General features: G+C 41.2%; 1 protein-coding gene across 4 annotated transcripts in view; it reads left to right on the top strand.

The window, feature by feature from the left end:
- The window catches only part of c1qtnf7 (C1q and TNF related 7), an 89391-nt gene that overhangs the window by 34087 nt on the left and 35859 nt on the right, over positions 1-19445 (top strand). Inside the window, exons 2-4 of one of the 4 annotated variants that reach the window (XM_073064976.1) lie at positions 2827-2949; positions 4495-4587; positions 11835-11996. The exons of 2 other annotated variants lie outside the window; for them this stretch is intronic. In XM_073064976.1, coding sequence (XP_072921077.1) covers positions 11957-11996 — 40 coding nt within the window. In that variant the 5' untranslated portion in view covers positions 2827-2949; positions 4495-4587; positions 11835-11956. The remainder of the gene's footprint in view (positions 1-2826; positions 2950-4494; positions 4588-11834; positions 11997-19445) is intronic. One more of the 4 variants, XM_073064977.1, reaches the window with a different exon arrangement.

Raw genomic sequence — 19445 nt, 5'->3', positions numbered from 1 at the left:
TCTGTGTAAATATCTCATATTACAACGTGGGACACCTGCGGCCGAAAATCCGGTGCGGCCTAAAATCCGGTGCGGCCTTTACATTTAAAAAAATGATTTTATTTCTAAAATTAGTGCCAGCGGCTAAAAATCAGGTGCGCTCTGTAGTCCGGAATCTACGGTACATATATGTCACCATATGCAACCCCAAGATTAATTTTTTTTGCAGGCATCTGGTGCTCAGTAAATCTAAGAACCGTAATAGAGTCATTGCAAAACTGCACCCAATAGGACAGGCAAACAACCAATGTGCAAAAGACGACAAACTATGCAAATACAAAAGAATAAATAAATAAATAAACAAACTAACAATAATTATTGAGAACATGAGATGAAAAGTTGTTGAAAGTGAGCCAAAAGGTTGTGAGGACAATTCAAGTCAAGTCAAGTCACTTTTTATTGTCATTTCGACCACAACTGCTGCTACAGTACACAGTAAAAAACAGACAACGTTTTTCAGGACCATGGTGCTACATGAAACAATACAAAAACTACACTGAACTATGTAAAACAACACAAAAACTACACTAGACTACAGACCTACACAGGACTGCATAAAGTACACAGAACAGTGCAGGCAGTACAATAAAGACAATAGGCTCAGTAGACGGTAGTAGGTTGGTATCAGTCTAGGCTCTGGGTATTGAGGAGTCTGACAGCTTGGGGAAAGAAACTGTTACACAGTCTGGTCGTGAGAGCCTGAATACTTCAGTGCCTTTTCCCAGATGGCAGGAGGGAGAAGAGTTTGCATGAGGGGTGCGTGGGGTCCTTCATAATGCTGTTTGCTTTGCGGGTGCAGCGTGTAGTGCAAATGTCCGTAATGGCGGGAAGAGAGACCACGATGATCTTCTCAGCTGACCTCACTATCCGCTGCAGGGTCTTGCAATCCGAGATGGTGCAATTTCCGATTTCAGGCAGTGATGCAGCTACTCAAGCTGCTCTCAGTACAACCCCTGTAGAATGTGATGAGGATTGGGGGCAAGTTCAGTGATGGGGCAAGTGAAGTTGAGTGAAGCTATCCCCTCTGGTTCAAGAAGCTGATGGTTGAGGGGTACTAACAGCTCCTAAATCTGATGATGTGAGCCCTGAGGCTTCTGTACCTTCTTCCTGATGGCAACACCAAGAAGAGAGCATGATGTAGGCAGTATGGGTCCTGGATGATGGATGCTGCTTTCCTGCAACAGCATTCCATAAGAATGCCAGGAATTACGTCTCTGTAGTGACAAGCATTTGTTATTTAGGAGTACAGCTAATGTAGATCTGAAGTTGGTCAAAAATTATAAACCTGCACAGAGTAAGCTTTAACCAATTTTTCCACACCCATCAAATTCCAGCCAACACCTGTAGAGCATTGGGGTGCCTTTTGCTGCAGCCCACAAATAATCTTGTGAAAACGTTCGGATATATATGTCTGAATTTGACTAGTTTCTGCAGTGGTGGGCTGGGAATATTCTTGGAGCCTCCAATTGTTAAGTATTCAGTTGTCCATCCTTCACAATTAGATATGGTCCAGCTGCAGAGTTTGACCTGATACATTGATTGCGACATTGCTTAGCTTCGTTGCACCTTGTTCTGTTTTGCCATTTTTTCTCTCATGTAGTCCTGTGTTCACCAAGTTGGTATCCCATTTGCAGACATTCCAGGCACACTTCACAGCATTCTTCATTGAACCAGAACTAAATCCTTTGACTTCATAGTATTAGAATGTAAGTTATGCTGGGCCATAAAGATATGGGTTGCAGTAGTGTACAGTTCAGTGACTGCTGATGTCTTTAATGTCACATGGACACACAATTTAGAGATGCCAGGTCTGTTCTGAGTCTATCCTATTTAACATTCATAGTCCCACAGAACACAACAAAGAGTGTCCTTTGTGTGAATAGAGGCATTTCCTCCACAGGTCTATTCTAACAGCATTGCAATAGACAAAGGCATTTGCCACTGGTGAATTAGTAAATTCAAAAAGGTTTATCCCTCTTGTTGTTTTCTATATACTCCCATGCCCAACCCAACCTGGTGCACAGGGCTACCAAACCACTCTTGGCAATGGACCTTGAACTCCCTCATCTGTCTCCTTACTACTTTTATGCTTCTTGTTGAATAGGGAAGAACATGTACTTGTCTGCCCACAGACACCGTGGGTGATAATCAGATTGGCAGGAGGTGTCTTTGCTCTTGTTTGACCCAATGTCATAAGAGTTCATGGGGTCTGGATTCAATGCTGAGAATAACTATTGGACACTCCCTCCCCACACCCCTCTGGTGCTTTTCTATACAATAATCTTGTAGCTGGCGGTCTACTAGAAATATTTATTTTATTTTTAATTCCAGATTATTTATTTAATTAACAGCCATGGTGGCAGTGGTTCTCTTGCCCTTGGGCTTTGCATGTTGAACTTTGACCTCTGGATAATTGGTCCAAAAGCTTAATCAGTACATTACCATCTGAACCTGCTAGCCCTCATCCTTCTGGATAGTAGAATTCACGGGACTGGAAGGTACTGTCAACAAATCTCTGCCATGTTATTGTCTTATAATTTATAGATAATTATACATCTATAGTCCTGGAGCCTGTTACCCTAGATTCACATCAGCTTTTGTAGCCATGGTATTTATGTTGTTGTCCAGTTATGTTTTTGCCTGGAATGTTGATGATGAGGTGCCAAGTGAACCATTTAGATTTTCTTTTGGAGATTTTTATTGCCTGACACGTGTGCAGAAGCAATTTTGCTTACCAAGCATTCATCCAGGATTGAGTGATATTCAGGTGTTGTTACACGCAAATAGGTGCTGAGGGACTGTGAATGGAAACAAACAATTGTACGATGATCAGTGAACATGCTTAACCAGTTCTGTTGAAGATGGTTGAGTCCAGGACAGTGCCCTGAGTGACTGATGCAGCCATGTCTGGTGAGTAAGATGATCAACTCTGAACAAGCGGAATCATCTTCCTCTATGCTAGCTTGTTCCAACTCATTCCTCAACTTGTTCCTCTATCCAACTCGATGAGATCTTTCCCTTTAAATCCCATCCACTTCAGTTTCACTTGGGCTCTTGGTGTCACACTCACAGTAGGCTATTTGGCCAATTACATCCAAGCTGATCTCAAACGAGCCAATCGTGCTTTCCTACGCCAGGTCCACATCTCCTCAGGTCAAACTCCAAATGCACATCCAAGTATTTTCTAAGTGTATCTAATGCCATTTCAGACACTGAGTCCAGATTACCATCTCCTAGATGGAAAAAAATCTTTCTTAGCCTCCTCTAATCCAACCCTCAATATTTTAAAAAAACTATGCAGCATTTACTCCACTTCAGTTTTTCAGTGCTTTGCTAACAGAATTCTTATTTACTCTAAGATTGTCCCTCATAATCTTCTGGACAAATCTACCTTCAGTCTGTTCTAAGGAAAACAACCCAGACTTATACAGTTGCCCTTCTTAGTTATAATAATCCATCCCCGTAATATCTTCATAAATCCCCTCTGTACCCTCTCCAGTGCAATCACGCCTTTCCTAATGTGATCTGCTGTCATGGAAACACTAACTAAGAACACCAGAGTGAGTTCAAGTTTTGTTTTAAGAGTTTATTAAAATTTATTAAAAGTAATTCTTTTCTTAAAATATATTTAAATACAGAATACATAATGGATTACATTTTAAGGCAGAGATTGATAGGTATCTGAGTAGCCAGGGCATCAAAAGTTATGGTGAGAAGGCGGGGGAGTGGGACCAAATGGGAGAATGGAGCCCCTCATGATAAAATGGCAGAGCAGTCTCGATGGGCCGAATGGCCAACTTCTGCTCCTTTGTCTTATGATATTAACATGATATTATGGAGAGTCTGCAGCAGTCTCTACCACCACCAGAGCTCTGAATTTTAGGTGATACAGAGCTCATATTTATCCAGCAAGACAAACAACTTTCACATAACTTTGTTTAGCATCCCACAGTCAGGACATGATCAATTGTTGAAAAGATATGTCAATTGTCTCTCAGCATGAGTCCTCTTTATTCCCTGTTACAGGTCTCATAATTTACTCCCAGACGCATCCTCCCTCCTGGAGCAGGGACTTAATATCCTGTTTGTTTTAATTCCTGGTACTGCGCTTATCATCCAAGATTTTTAACGACTCGCATCTGCAGTCTTAAGTCCAGCTACTCCAGACTGGACAAGTATACCATCATACCCTAGTTTGAACATTTCCACCACATCCGAAGGGCACTCAGGAATCATGCTGTGGTGTAGGTAGTCCTATATAGTTTCTATATATCTTGAACAATGCATAGCAATAAAAAATAGCATCCCATACACTTTTTTAACCAATCAATTAAATGCCACCTTTTATATTTTAATTAAAATAATTAACAATAAAAAGTTAAATGAAAAGCTTAAATAACTCAATTTAAATTGTACGTTAAATTGAGTTACTCTCACCGCACTTCTCAATTTCAGATCTTCTGCCCATGTTTCGACAAAGGCTGTGACAGGTCTGGAGCTACTTAGTCCTGGTGATACCTAAACTAAACATCAGTCAGCAGCTTATTGGTGAGTAACTACTGCATGAACCCTCTGACACCTTGCTAATGACTGGCAGGTTGGGGAGGAGCCAAATTAGATTGTCCTGCTTTTCCCAGGTAGGGTTTAAAAGGCAATTTTCAATGTTCTGAGTGCTAACACTATGTGGGAACGAGTTGAGTAATGGCCCCTCTGATTCTGGGGCACAACCCTTCAAAGCTGCAGCCATGATATTGTTGGGTCATGTAGCTATTTGCTGTACCTATATACATGCCAAAACCCATTGTCAGTTCCTTTCCATATAAAAATCAACAGCCTAATGCTGTAACCTTTGTGCTCATCCTGAAGACTGGCTTTGCTGATGGAGAAGGCTTCGGAAAGAGAACGGGGTGCATAAACCTTTTATCTAAGGTAATTGAATCATTTCAGACTTGTGCATTCCTGTGGTGGCCTCCACCATGGGGATAGTAATGTCCCATTAAATATCATTTTTAAATTAATTTTAGGCCAGTTAACAAAATCTGTCTGAATAGGAATGAAGTCAGAAGTAAGATTTTGCACTCCTTCTCAAACGAACAAGGCTTTGACACAGTTAGTGTTCCAAAATATGTTTTGTTTTATGCTTGTTTTTTAAATTATTAAGTCACTAAAAGACTGATTTAGATTATGGTACTTAACATCAAGTTGATTACTGCAGATTTCCAGCAATGCTGGTTTAAGTTTTTTCTGACAACTTTGTTACATGATTGTATGGTCCATTTTATGTGCTAAATGACCTAGCAAGAATCGACTGAGTAAAGATACACATATAATTGTCCAGGATTATACTGCTTGCCACAAGTGTAAAGGAAACAAGAGGATGTGAACACTTGAAACAAGTATTAGATCCATTCCATTACCACATAAGTGGTCAAATGTGAGTCACAGGCACTCCACTGCAAGATAGCACCAGATTCATTCAATGAAACCAGAGGTGGTGGTCTGAAACAAAAGAAAATTATTTCCAAATTTATACGTTCAATGTGGATGCAGAAAAAGGAGGAATGCACCCACTGTCCCATTTTCTTCCATTTAAATCAAAAGCAAAACACCACAGATGCTGAAAATTTAAAGTAAAAATAGTAAGTAATGTGCATGTCAAGTAGGTCTAACCTCTGTCTTTGATCTCCAACACTGTTGCAATGATGCTCAGAAATCACCTCAAAGAACAGCAACTCACATTCACCATTAACTACCTTTATTCATTTCCCTCTGTCCTCCAGACAAATCAGCAACTATTAATTAGATTCCACAGAAAGCAATTTCTTTTTCAGCTGGACAAATCTGGTCTACACCTGCCACAGATATGTCGGCTGTCTCTCCTTTCCTTGCCTTTCTGCAATTCAAAACACATTTATTTACTTTCTTACTCAAATTTGAAGCCAAAGTCAAATTCATTGTCAGATGCGCAATTAGATGTATAGCCAGATGGAATGAAAATCTTGCTTGCAGCAACACACAGAGACAGCTGAGCGACTTCTCCAGTTCTGATGCAAGATCATTACTGCCTTTCTTTCCCCCGTAGTTGTTGCCTGATTTGTACAGTGTTGCGAATATTTTCTGGTTTTATCACTTACTTTAAATTTGAATTGCTATGTTTCCCAGTCCCACTCAATGATTGACAGATTTTGCCTTGTTCAAGTAAAGCGTGAGGGACAATATCAGAGAACCTTGGACCTCACCAGTTAGGCACAAGGCATACACTTTGTGCGTCCCCTGGGCATTAAAATGGGCAAACCGAAATTTCTGCTGCCTTAACTTTGAAGTTTGCAGCATCTTTCAAATTGTTTAAGCATTAAGTGGAATGTCAAAACTATATCAGGTGAATTATTCAATTTTCCTCCTTTCTGTCATCATAATGATTGTATTATTTTTCAAAGGGCAAGGTTTCTTTAAGTTCGGCTGTCGGTAATGAATAGGTCATCAGGCAAAATTTCTGCTAAATGAAGTTTCCTACAAAATTTGAAACTATTAAATTTCTACTGCAAAACTTGACTATGTGGCATCTGCTGTTTGGCTGGTTAGGATGTGGGTTTGCTTCCAATATCTGATATTGAATGTATATATTGCAGCTCAAATCAATAGAAACAATTTGGGACACTTCTGCAGGCTGAGAATATATAAAATAGGCAGATCAGGAAATCAATCAGCTTGCAAAGCTGCTTGATCTCTTGTCCAGCCACATTAGACCTCAATGATATAGCAAATGACGTGTCTACAGAGGATAAATCATTTGGCAGCAGGAATGGTCTCCGCTACTTTCAATTCTGCTGTTTAAGAGGAGCATCTGTTATCTGTGAGCTAGATGCCAAATAAATTGAAGTATTTATTGGACTAAAGCAATATTTAATAGAGTGGATTCTGGTTAATTCGGACATATCAGAACCAGTACATTTTGGCCCAATTAAGCGGTTGCCCTAATAAGCTGAAGTTTCATGGAAATAGTTTAAAAAGTATAACAAAGAGAAAGTACCATTTGACTGAGTAACAAATTATGTATTTATATGAAATACAGAACAAATTAGAACACTCCCAATACTGCTGTAGTATCATAAAACTGTATTAGTTCCTAATACTTATTGACTGATGAATTCATCCAGTGTATGCTGCCATGTTCTTTCGATTGACCATAACTGGACAAAATCGGCACAGATACCTCGAGTCTTCTGGCAAGATGGCACCATTGACCACTGTGACATCTTGAAGACAGCTTGCAAAACTACTGGATACTCTTCTTCATCTAAATATTCTCCTTCTTCTTCTGAACTGGGATCAATTGCAGCCTGTAATTTCTCTTTAGAATGTATTTTTGGGCTGACTGAACAATCAGGCGCATCTGCGATTCCTGGGGTATTTGGCTTGGAGTGCAGCTACAGCCATTGCTGAGGGTATATAGTGGGTCGATTTCTAATGGTGGAATATGAACCTGTGTCCAACTCCGTTACGCCGTGCCGATTATAGCATCGAGCACGATTAAAATAGCCGATAACAAGAGCGGAAAATGAAGAGGTGTTCTGTGTCGTCTGCCTGCGTTCGATTGGTCTCCCTCTCACTGTTGCCAGTGGAAGGTGCAGGAGTCTTGAGTCCCGTTCTGCAGGTTCGATTGCTTCAGCGGCATGTGGCTGTGGACTCACGTTCAGCTGTGGTTTGATGTTTATTGTCCTCGCCCCTGAACACAATTTGTGCAATTTGATCGAGGCGCTTCAGCGTCGAACTGGATCTGTGGCTGTAGTCTGCCGGTAACGATGCAGTGCTGAATTGACTGACACGGAGACTGTGCACGCAGCAATCGGCTCCTGGATTGGCTTTACTAGCCTCGGCCACTCATGGTAGTGGCAACAGCCACAGCCTCTGATTCTCAATCTGGACTCACTTCTGGGGACCCTACAGCTCGATATTTAATGTTTTGTGTGCGTTATTTGTTCACTTTTTGCTGTTTGTACAATTTGTTCTTTTTTCAACCTGTCTGATAGTTTGGTTGTGTGGGGGACTTTTTTAAACAAGTTCTATGGTGTTTCTTTGTTCTGTGGCTGTCAGCAAGAAGGTGAATCTCAATGTTGTATATTGTACACATACTTTGATAATTAATATACTTTGAACTGTGAAAATTGTAATGCAGATAATGGGCTGCCTTCATACAATGCTTTTGATGACTCCATCCTCTTAATCTTTATTTTCACTGTAACATTCAAGATGATTGTCAATATCTTCAAATTCTTTGTTGTTTGTAACTTGTTGAAGTAGTGAACTCATATCACTTTCACTCCCGGTCATTTATGGCATCTGAAATCACAGTGAGCAAAACAGTTCAGAATTGTATTACTGCTTATTTCTTGTCAACTATCAGTAAGTGATTAGTGTTTCTGGAACACAAACACACAGAACAGATGCTATTTCAAATCCGTTCGCTCCAGGTCCAGAACGGTGTCTTACGGCCACAACTGACACTAGTTAGAAACTGTTCCACAACAATCCCCTGACCTAATTTTGCACATAATGTCTCAGGTGGTGGCCTGGCTATTTTCTTAGTTAGGTTTTGTTCTTCAAGAGTTACAAAAATAAGCGGCTGCCCCAATTAACCAGAATCCACGGCATTTCCAGGCCCTGTAGCAGTTTGTGAAGTCTGAAGAAAGAATTGTTTTGCTGATTTAAAGGTTCGGACAGATAAAAGCTCAGTCACACACCGATATGTTGGCTCTAGTTACAATTAGCCTAGGAGTTTTCCATGTTTAGGAAATTGAAGAGAGGATCTGCTCCCAGAGATGGAGAAACAGAAGCTGGAGATGACCAAGTGACCAATTTCAGAGGAGCACAGAGAGCTCAGGGTGCAGAGCACCGGCACAAATTATAGAAGTATTAATTAATTTGAAAACAAGGATAAGGATTTTTAAATCCACTCACTGAGAATCAGTGTAGATCTATAAACACAGATACGATAAATATATGATGGTTGGGCTTTGGACCACATGCTATGGACCATACTAATTTTAGTGAGAGCTGGCTAAGGGAATAAATCGTAGTAGTAAAGTATTAAGGCAACAAAGACATGATTGAGGCTTTCAGATGGCAATGTCACGGAGGTAGATCCTGACACTTTGAGGCAATTAGCACAAATTTAATTTGCCCATGGTCAGTAATGTGGTGAACTACATATACCTGTCTGGACTGCTCCTGTGGCTCCTCCCACAGAGCCCTGCTGACTGCTCCTATGGCTCCTCCCACAGACCCCTGTATAAAGGCGACTGAGGCCTGTTGCCCAGCCTCATTCCCCAGGATGTAGTGTTGTTCATTCTTCCAGTCAATAAAAGCCGATATCTCGCTTCTTACGTCTCAGAGTGAGTTATTGATGGTGCATCAAGCCCAACATTAAGCCTTGCAAACACCCTCATCAACTGGTTGTCCAAAATGGCGGATGGACCCTGACCCATTCCAACAGAGCCCAGAAACCCAGAGGGCACATGGGAAATGGAGAACTCGCCATCATTTAGAACAACAATGTTATTATATTTTCATAACAGTGATGTTATTAGGTGTCAAAAGCTCGCATCTCTTTCAAAGCTTGGCTGGCTAACTTCATTTAGAAGGAAAAAGACATCTTCCCCTTGGCAGAATTATGAGAATATTCCTCCATAATGCCCGTAGTAGGTGAAGCACCCTATTTCACCTTCTCATTTCACCAGTGCATCTCTCCTACAGCTACTGTTGCTGCTCTGCCTGCCTCCTCCTCAACCAGAACAAGGACCACCCGAGCAAGAAATCTGTTGTATGCACTTCCAGTCTCCTGTGACTCTCATGGAGTTCCGGGGGTGGGGGTGGGGGGGGGAATGTTAGAACTAAGTTGTTATTTTATTACACAGAGAGTGGTAGGTGCATGGAATGCAGATACACAAGGGACATTTAAGAAACGCGTAGGCAGGCAAATGATTGAAAGCAAAATGGAGGGCAATATAGATAGGAGGGAAGGGTTAGATTGATCTTTGAGTAGATTAGCATTCGCTAACTTCAGGTGAACACCTTGAAAGATTTATGAAGCAAATGTTGATAGGGGTGCTGGCGGGATCTTGGCAAAGCAATTATCCCAAAAGTGTCCTGTTCAAAAGCTCCAACAGGAATTAAATATTGAAAGCTGAGCATAGTTTAAAGAAGCCATTAAGTTCAGAGCAAAGATATACATACTCCTGTTCTGCTGGTCATTTGTAGGGCAGTTCATCCTTGCAGCATTTCCCACTGAGATGCTGCACAGTCTCTCTGACGAGCACTAGCAGGCAACTGAAGAAAAATATTTTCCTTGAAGAAAGGAGAGGAAATTCCTCCTGCACACTTCAAACTCGTTGACCAAGATGGTAAACTTGCGTGAAAGTTAGAAGTAGATGCGCATTTGATAAGCAAGGTGGCGAGGGTTACCAGAGTAAGCACAGCCGTAGAGTTGAGATTGCAATCAGAACAGCAGAGCAGGCTCGCTGGGCTGAGAGAACTATTCACAATATTTGTTCACTTATTCATATCCTACTTTTGTTTTAGAAATATCTGAGGGAGAAGAAGAAACACAGAATTAGAGATAAAAAGTGACATTTATTTTCAGAAGTTGTCATGTTCAGCTGTCTGAAATATCATAAAGGGGGTTTAAGTGGAATTCAGCTTGGGCATAGAAAAAGGGATAGTATACGATTACCCAGGTGCTGTTTGACTGCCATAGCTAGGAAAAAGCTTTGCAGCCATTTCCAACAGGTGTCTGCAGTTTACAGTTCGATTCCAGACGTAGTTCAGTACAAGAGTCTTTCCATAAGTGGTGTCCACAGAACAAAAGTGTTACATTATCAGAGGGAAAAACAGAAAATACCAGAAAAACTCAACAGATTTGTGAAAAGAATTTCAAGTCTATGACCTGTCAGGACTGGTGGGTGTTTAGGAAGCTTGGGGCTACAGGACCCATTTTTTAGGTGCATAGTCTTTCGTCTGTTGCTGGTTCAGTCCAAGCTGAGTACATTGCCACACTCCAGTAAGATTTATTTCTTCTGCTAAAGGCCATTATTCCGTGTATTTGAGCAAACTTCACAAGTGGCTTCTCTTCCCATTCTATAGTGTTTTCTTCATCCCTAATCTTCCATACATACATCCTTTCCTCCACTCCTGAAAACCAGCAGGCAGAACTGAGTGGTTCAGGTTCAGTTAGACAGAAAATAATAAGCTTTTAGTTGTAGTCCTGTCAGATTCCAGCCCCTCTCAGATGGAAGATTCTGGAAGATCATCACCAGTACGCTAAATAGCCATATGTATCTTCTGCTGTGATAAACAGCAACATGTGAAAATCCAGTAATATATGATGCCCATCATTTGAACTAATATATTAACTAAAGAGGTACTTACACATTCGAGAAAATGTTTCAACATACAAAGTACATTTTTTATATTGGAAGCATTGTTTGGCATATTTTTTCTTTTTGAGTTTTAATTTGGGTCTGAATGTTTCTTTGGAAGCTTAGAAACAATAATTCACATTTACTCTTCGTGGCAGCTTGGCAAGACAGTAATTTTCTCCTTTGAATTGAACATCATGCGCTTTCCAATATCTTGATGCTTGATCTTTGGAATTTCCATGCTAGAAACAAACACTTATGTGGCCAATGAACAGCTGCGTATAAACAGAAACCAATTTATGAACGATCAGCCCCAGTGATCGCTGTAATATACAACTATGATTCTGACATCTCTGTAAGTGCTTTTATTCTATATTCCAGCTCCAGGATTAACTTGATGGTTACTGGCAGTATTACTGAGCAAGTTCAGAAGAGTTTAAAATGTTCGGCATTGTGCCAACCAGCCAAATCTGTTTCTCTTCAGGCAATTGGAGTTAATTAAGATGCTGCAACTAATTCAGCAACTTTACAAAAAAATAAATGGTGAGCAGATTCCACAAGGATATCGGAATTGATTTCTGTTGAAAGGAACACCAAAATACACAGAGGATGAAATTGGATAGTGTGAGAAAAGTTGTGTTGGGATCAGAGTGTGTAATTGCCCTGTGCCTATTTGATCCTGTGCAGGCCTTGCATGGAATTCACACTGCCTGCTTGATACCGTGATTTAAGTGATTGCCTTTGCAACTACAGGACTAGTTAGCACTAGTTCCAGCTGGCTCATTAAAACTAGCCTGTACCCCCTTAAAAGGCTGTTTCGTAGCTGGAAATTGCTCCAGTATTCTTGCAGCTTGCCAAAAGCCAAAGCAGATCGGTGTTAAGGGTGAGCTGTTCGAACTTTCTGACAGCACAGGTGCCCCAGGTTGATGGGTTAGTGAGGAGAGAGGTATCCTCTACCTGTTGGGAGCCTGGAAGCTCTCTGCGTGCACACTGAAGTTGCAGTGGGAAGCTAAACAAAACAAATTTTCTCCCAGCTACCTGGACGTTGAGCTGGAAAAAGTTCAGCGATGCCACACGTGTGCTCAAGTTACATGTTCCACAGGCTATACTGTTACCCTCAGATGCTGCACAATACATCCTCAGACACACTGCTGACAATCCCAATTGCTCTTAGGGCTTTGAGTGGGTGGAGTAGAACACCCCCCATCAGTAATCTGAAGCTGCGCTCTGTACAGTTAATTATTAATGCACCTGCATGTGTGCCACAATAACATTATTGATATAAGCACATTCCCCTCTAAAGGCAGCCAAATCTATGTCATTACATATATCTGTGCTGACATTCAGGAATGCCAGCTTACCACTACATACCTCTCACTATTCAGAATCACGCAGCCATATGTCATTGCATACGCAGGTAGCTACCAAATCAGTCACGACAGGTTCGTTGTAAGTTTTCTCTTTCCCACTCTTTCCTGACAGCAAAGCCAGGCACGATTGCGAGAGGAATGTCGGGGTAATTGCAGCAACCATTGCAGAACACGTACCGATCAGCAGAGAAAAGACCACAAATGATAATGTTATACTGATGTTCTCACATTCCTTTTTCAAAAGCTTTCCTCTTTTCCAAGTTGCAAATGGTACAGGTATACTACTCACATTATCAACCATTTCCTTGTGATTTTTAGCTTTCCATAAAGCCAAGAGGTTCACAGGCCAGGGGCTGGTCAATAGCTAAGGGATGAAGGTGTCAATGAATTTCCATTACAAGTACAGAGCTCACTGAAAGTGGATAGTCAGGTGAATGGTCATCTGGCTCGTTTGGTTTCATTAGTCTGGGCACTGCGTGATGTCACGTCACACAGCTCTGTGCACTTACGGAATGGGAAGTAGAAATAAAACAGATGACTGGCAGGGATGTCTGCTTTTTGCGGCAGATGGAACTGACATGTTGCACTGGGAAGGGAAAGTAGAGTTAAAATGAGTGATGGCGTTTACTTGACGAGGAGCCTCTATGATGAATGAGGGCAGAATTAAAGTGCAGAACTTTGCTGACTGGGATTTGGGATTGTGTGTATTCACTGGTGGTACAGCCAGCTAAGTTGTTCTTTGAGAAATAAGTACCTCAGGCTGCTTCTTTCCTTCCCATTTTCCTGTCTTCTCTTCTTCCTCGTGAACCACAGATACTTGCAATATTGTGGGTGTCAAGGCAGGGGTAGAAAGAACACCTGTAGACAGCTGCTCTCGAAGTACTTTTGCCATATACTGAAATCAGCCTTTCACTAACCAGGACATTGCTTCCCAGCCAGTCTTCATCCCTCTCCCTTACTCTGGAAAATGACAGCATTATGGTCATTATCTCCAAAACATTCTCCCACTGACACTTTAACTACTTGCCTAGCTGTATTCACTAAGATTAGGGTCAGTATTGCCTCTTCTCTTAAAGTACTTTCAAAGTGACTTAATCACGCTCTACACCCTATAAAAACAGCAAAGATCGATGAAGTTACCCCTTATTAATTCTACTTGCTGCTCTCTGAGAACAAAGCATATTTATTTCTATTTCAAGAGCAAACATCACAGAGAAGCTGTGGATTTTTCCATATTCCATAAGGTATTCAGATCTGTGAATTTAATTGTCATAAATGAATATGGGAAGTTTGCTGGTGGTCAGCATTCTTAATCAAGATGATGCTGAATTGGCCAATGTATCCAAACCATCATAGGCCACAGTTAGTTGTAGAATTCCCATGGATTCCCTGAAGAGGCAAAACAAATATTTAACTCAATGTTCTAAAGCCATTACTATGTGTTGCACAGATGTGGTGGTGGATCGAACCCAAGTGCCAAACACAGGCGCGGAGGCTGAGGAGGGAGATGCTGCCATTGTAGCGAGCGTGGGAAGGGTTCCAAGGGGGATTTTTCCCAGAGTTTTGGTAGATAATTCCAGAACAAGGCTAAACTTAGAACTGATAGTTCTAAACACCATGGAGTGAGGTTACTCATAGACAAGTTGACCAACGAACTGGCACCTTCTAGTAGTGGTCACAGGACTCTTATATTACTGTTTGATGGAATGCAGGTGTTCATACTTATTGGAGCCTGGGAATAGTTTGGGAACTAACGAGGTATTAAAGGCCCAATTCCTGAGTAAGCCAGCCAGATGCCAGAAGGGACCATGACACTATGACCACAGGATTCTGCATTTGTTGGAAGCCAATATTGTGCATCAAGCAGATTGGTAATTGTACAGACAATAAATAAATCAAGAATCATGGCTTTTGTCATTAGATTTGAATACACCTCTCCACTTTGTTCACTGGGCAACAAGGAGATGCCTATCAAATGGCACTGAACATGCACAGTATCTTTAAACACTTCAATTCAACATATTTTCTTTGAAAGCAACAATGGACAAAATCAGCACTTCACTTGAGAAAAATAAACAGAAGCTTTTAATTATGCACTTGTGCATGCCTTAAGGACAAGTGAAATGAAGTGGACACCTTTGCAACTTTTCACAGACTTCCTAAACTGTAGAAAAATCTGGGCTAACATCGCTAATGTCTGAATTGTGTATCAGAAATCTCCAGTTTAGGATATGATGTAGACTTATACTGATAAGTTGTAGAATAGTCATATAGAGAGTGGTCAAATGTATACATTCTATAGGATTTCCTCATTCTAGGTTAGGTGGAGTTCAATTTCATCATTCCTCTTGCTTTCCCAACTTAAGATTGTTCAAGAATTTTTGATTGTTCCAGATTGTTAAATGTGATTTCCAGTACACAAGTGTAAAGGAGAACAATATGACTGTTACTCTGGATCCAACGCAGCACAAAAAACACAAAGTTGAACACAATAATAAAAAACACAATAATTATAAATATGTAAGATAGCTAAAATACATAGGTTGATTGTATGTCCATAAAGTGATGCTGGGCTGTAAATAAGGTAACCGAAAGGAAATAATAGTGTAGCGGGGGTTAGTGGGTGGAGGTGTTGATCAGCCTTACTGAGTTTACTGGACCTGGCATGGACACTACCTAGCCAATTCCCTGATGGGAGTGGAACGAACAGTACATGAGCAGGGTGGGTGGGATCCTTCATGATTTTACTAGCCTTTTTCTGGTACCTTTCTGTAGATATTCCCTTGACAGTGGGGTAGGTCGGTGCCGGTGAAGCATTGAGCAGTTATGACTATTCACTGCAGAGCCTTCCTGTCCACTGCAGCGCAGTTTCCGTACCATGCAGTGATGAGAGTGTTAGGGTGCTCTCTATTGAGCATCTGTAGAAGGACGTAAGTGTAGAAATGCATATTCCAGCTCTCTTCATCCTCCTCAGAAAGTGGAGGTATTGGTGAGCTTTTCTGTTTATATAGGATGTGTATTGGAACCATGGAACGTTGTGCAAGATGTGCCCTACCAGAAGTTTGAAAGGGCTCGAAGTTTCCACTGCTGTGCCACTGATGTAAAGAACCCCAGTCTTACAGTTGGCACTGTAAACCGTTGCACTACCCATTATGTTATCATGCAGAGAGTTCCCTGCGTCAATCCAATCCATGAATATAAAGTTACAAAACCATTACAGAATAGGAGGAATTACAGAATTGGGATGAGGTGATACTTGAAGGGATTTGGAAATGAAGGTGTCAAATTTAAATCTGAAATGTTGTTGAACACTGGGTGTCAGAGAAACAGCCTGACAGTACAGAGGCAGTAAAATGGTCCATTGTAAGGGATGATGAAGTGGAATTGGATTTGATGTATGTACGTCAGCAATCAGGGGCAATTCAAGTTAGAACACAGGTAATGGGGGCTTTGGTTTTACGTCTATGGGAAATGGAATGAACGAGGTCAAGCAGCAATGGAATGGTCAGTAGGTTCCGGAGGAGTTCCAACAGAAACCTAAGATGATGGTTTTGGCTTTGCATTATTTAATAGAAGGACACTGATTTCATGATTTTTATTAATGACCTGGATGTGGGGGCAGCAGGGTGGGTTGGCAAGTTTGCAGACGACACAAAGGTTGGTGGTGTTGTAGATAGTGTAGAGGATTGTCGAAGATTACAGAGAGACATTGATAGGATGCAGCAGTGGGCTGAGAAGTGGCAGATGGAGTTCAACCCGGAGAAGTGTGAGGTGGTACACTTTGGAAGGACAAACTCCAAGGCAGAGTACAAAGTAAATGGCAGAATACTTGGTAGTGTGGAGAGATCTGGGAGTACGTGTCCACAGATCCCTGAAAGTTGCCTCACAGATAGATAGGGTAGTTAAGAAAGCTTATGGGGTGTTAGCTTTCAAAAGTTGAGGGATAGAGTTTAAGAGACGCGATGTAATGATGCAGCTCTATAAAACTCTAGTTAGGCCACACTTGGAGTACTGTGTCCAGTTCTGGTTGCCTCACTATAGGAAGGATGTGGAAGCATTGGAAAGGGTACAGAGGAGATTTACCAGGATGCTGCCTGGTTTAGAGAGTATGGATTATGATCAGAGATTAAGGGAGCTAGGGCTTTATTCTTTGGAGAGAAGGAGGATGAGAGGAGACATGATAGAGGTGTACAAGATATTAAGAGGAATAGACAGAGTGGACAGCCAGCACCTCTTCCCCAGGGCACCACTGCTCAATACAAGAGGACATGGCTTTAAGGTAAGGGGAGGGAAGTTCAAAGGGGATATTAGAGGAAGGTTTTTTACTCAGAGAGTGGTTGATGTGTGGAATGCACTGCCTGAGTCAGCGGTGGAGGCAGATACACTAGAGAAGTTTAAGAGACTACTAGACAGGTATATGGAGGAATTTAAAGTGGGGGGTTATATGGGAGGCAGGGTTTGAGGGTCGGCACAGCATTGTGGGCCGAAGGGCCTGTAATATGTTGTACTATTCTATGTTCTATGACACTTCTGTTCATGCCATACTGGATTTCAGACAAGCAGTTTTGCAGATTAAAGGTAGTGGAGTGAATAAATAAGGTGATGGTGAAGCAACACTGGGCATGTTTAATGTGCACTCAGATGATGACATGGTGGGGCATTGGTTTGAATGGTCCTATTGCTGCTGCATGGAGTTGGGAAGAGAAGCTAGTTTTAGTGATTCTCTGGTTAGGAAAACACATGAAAACAATCACATCTAGATGGTTGATGCTGGAAAGCATTGGAAGAAGAGGATATTTTAATTTATTTCAATGGCTGCAGAAAGATTACACAATCTGAACAAGAAATGATTCAAAATTCTGTCAGAATGGTAAATATCAATGGAATAATTCAAAGAACAGTCTGGTGGGGGGGAGGATGTGGTCGGTGGAGTAAGAAAAACAAAGGTTTGGAAGGCTGCCAAGTTTGGAAGACTATCAAGGAAAGGGAGTTGCAATTGGAATGTGAGTTGAATGGCCACGCGTTGTGTTTGGAGAGAAGCTTGATGAAGACAGATTTCAAGCGAATGAGACAAATCCAGAAGAGAGAATTATCATCAATATCAGCTGACAAAAGGACCTCAAAAATGTTGGATGGTTCAGTAAAAGTTTGACTCAGGGATCAGAAGGGCAGGTCTTGCGTGTTTGCCACGAGCATGGAGACAGATAGAGAACATTTAAATTATCCATTCGATATATGTTTCCCACGTTTCTTCAATTCAATCAGAAGGGCTGTGATTTGGATGATTCCCTGTTCTTTTTGTCTCATGCTGATTGGACCACAGCTCAATGTCATATTCAAGTTTGCTGAATCAAAGGTGGTGATATACTTTGTATACCTGGCAAAAATACACACTCCGCATAAAAAATACTTTTCGGGTATTTAATTCCTTTATTTGGTTTAGATGTTTAGATTGAAGATGTTTTTTTGAAGAAAGAGGGTATCAAAGTAAAAACAACAAAATGAATTAAAAAAACAGAGTTGCTGAAGTTACAACCTCAGCTTAATTTTGGTCCACAGACTTGTTTATCAATTAGTTACATATGCAGTATGAAAATAAACAAAACAAAATACACAAAACAAATACAGTAGTGAGCAACACACACAAAATGCTGGAGGAACTCAGCAGGCCAGGCAGCATCTATGGAGAAAATTACAGTTAGCGTTTCAGGCTGGAGAAAAAAAGCTGAGGAGTAGATTTAAAAAGTGGGGGAGGGAGAGAGAAACTCCAGGTGATAGGTGAAACCTGGAGGGAGAGGGATGAAGTAAAGAGCTGGGAAGTTGATTGGTGAGATGAGGTAAGAGAGGGAAATGAGGTTGGGAGAATGGGGGTGGTAGGGAGGCATTGCTGGAAGTTTGAGAAATCGACATTCATGCCGGCTTGTTCTGGGCCCAGCTCATAACTTCTGTAGATGTGTAGTGGAGAAGATATTGGCTGGCAGTGTCATAGCCAGGTATGGAAACATCAATGTCCTTGAAAGGAAAATCCTACAACAAGTAGCGGATGGAGCCCAGTCCATTACAGCTATAGCCCTCTCCTCCCCACTATTGAGCATTTCTACACAAAATGCTGCCGTAGGAAAGCAACAGCCATCATCAGGGACCACTGCCACCCAGGATATGCTCTCTTCTCACTGCTGCCATTGGGAAGAAGGTATAGGAGCCTCACGACTCACACCACCAGATTTCGGAATAGTTATTATCCCTCAACATCAAACTCTTGAATCAAATAGGATAACTTCACTCAACTTCACTTGTCCCATCACTGAAATGTTCCCACATCCTACAGACTCACTTGCAAGGACTCATTATCACATTTTCTCAATTTTTATTACTTATTTATTATTATTATTATTTATTTCTTCTAGTTTTTGCAGTTTGTTGTTTCTTGCACACTGATTGAACACCCATGTTGATGCAGTGTTTAATTGATGCTGTTATGGTTACTATTCAATGGATTAATTGAGTATGCATGCAAAAATATATTTCGGGGTTGTAATTGGTGACATATATATAGTTTGATAATAAATTTACTTATTATCAGAATCAGGTTTATTATCACTGACTTTTATGATGTGAAATT

This window comes from Hemitrygon akajei, chromosome 13 (assembly GCF_048418815.1).
Source record: "Hemitrygon akajei chromosome 13, sHemAka1.3, whole genome shotgun sequence".
Classification (NCBI taxonomy): Eukaryota; Metazoa; Chordata; class Chondrichthyes; order Myliobatiformes; family Dasyatidae; genus Hemitrygon; species Hemitrygon akajei.
Note: the sequence above shows the minus strand (reverse complement) of the source record. Positions and strands in the feature narration are given on the sequence as shown.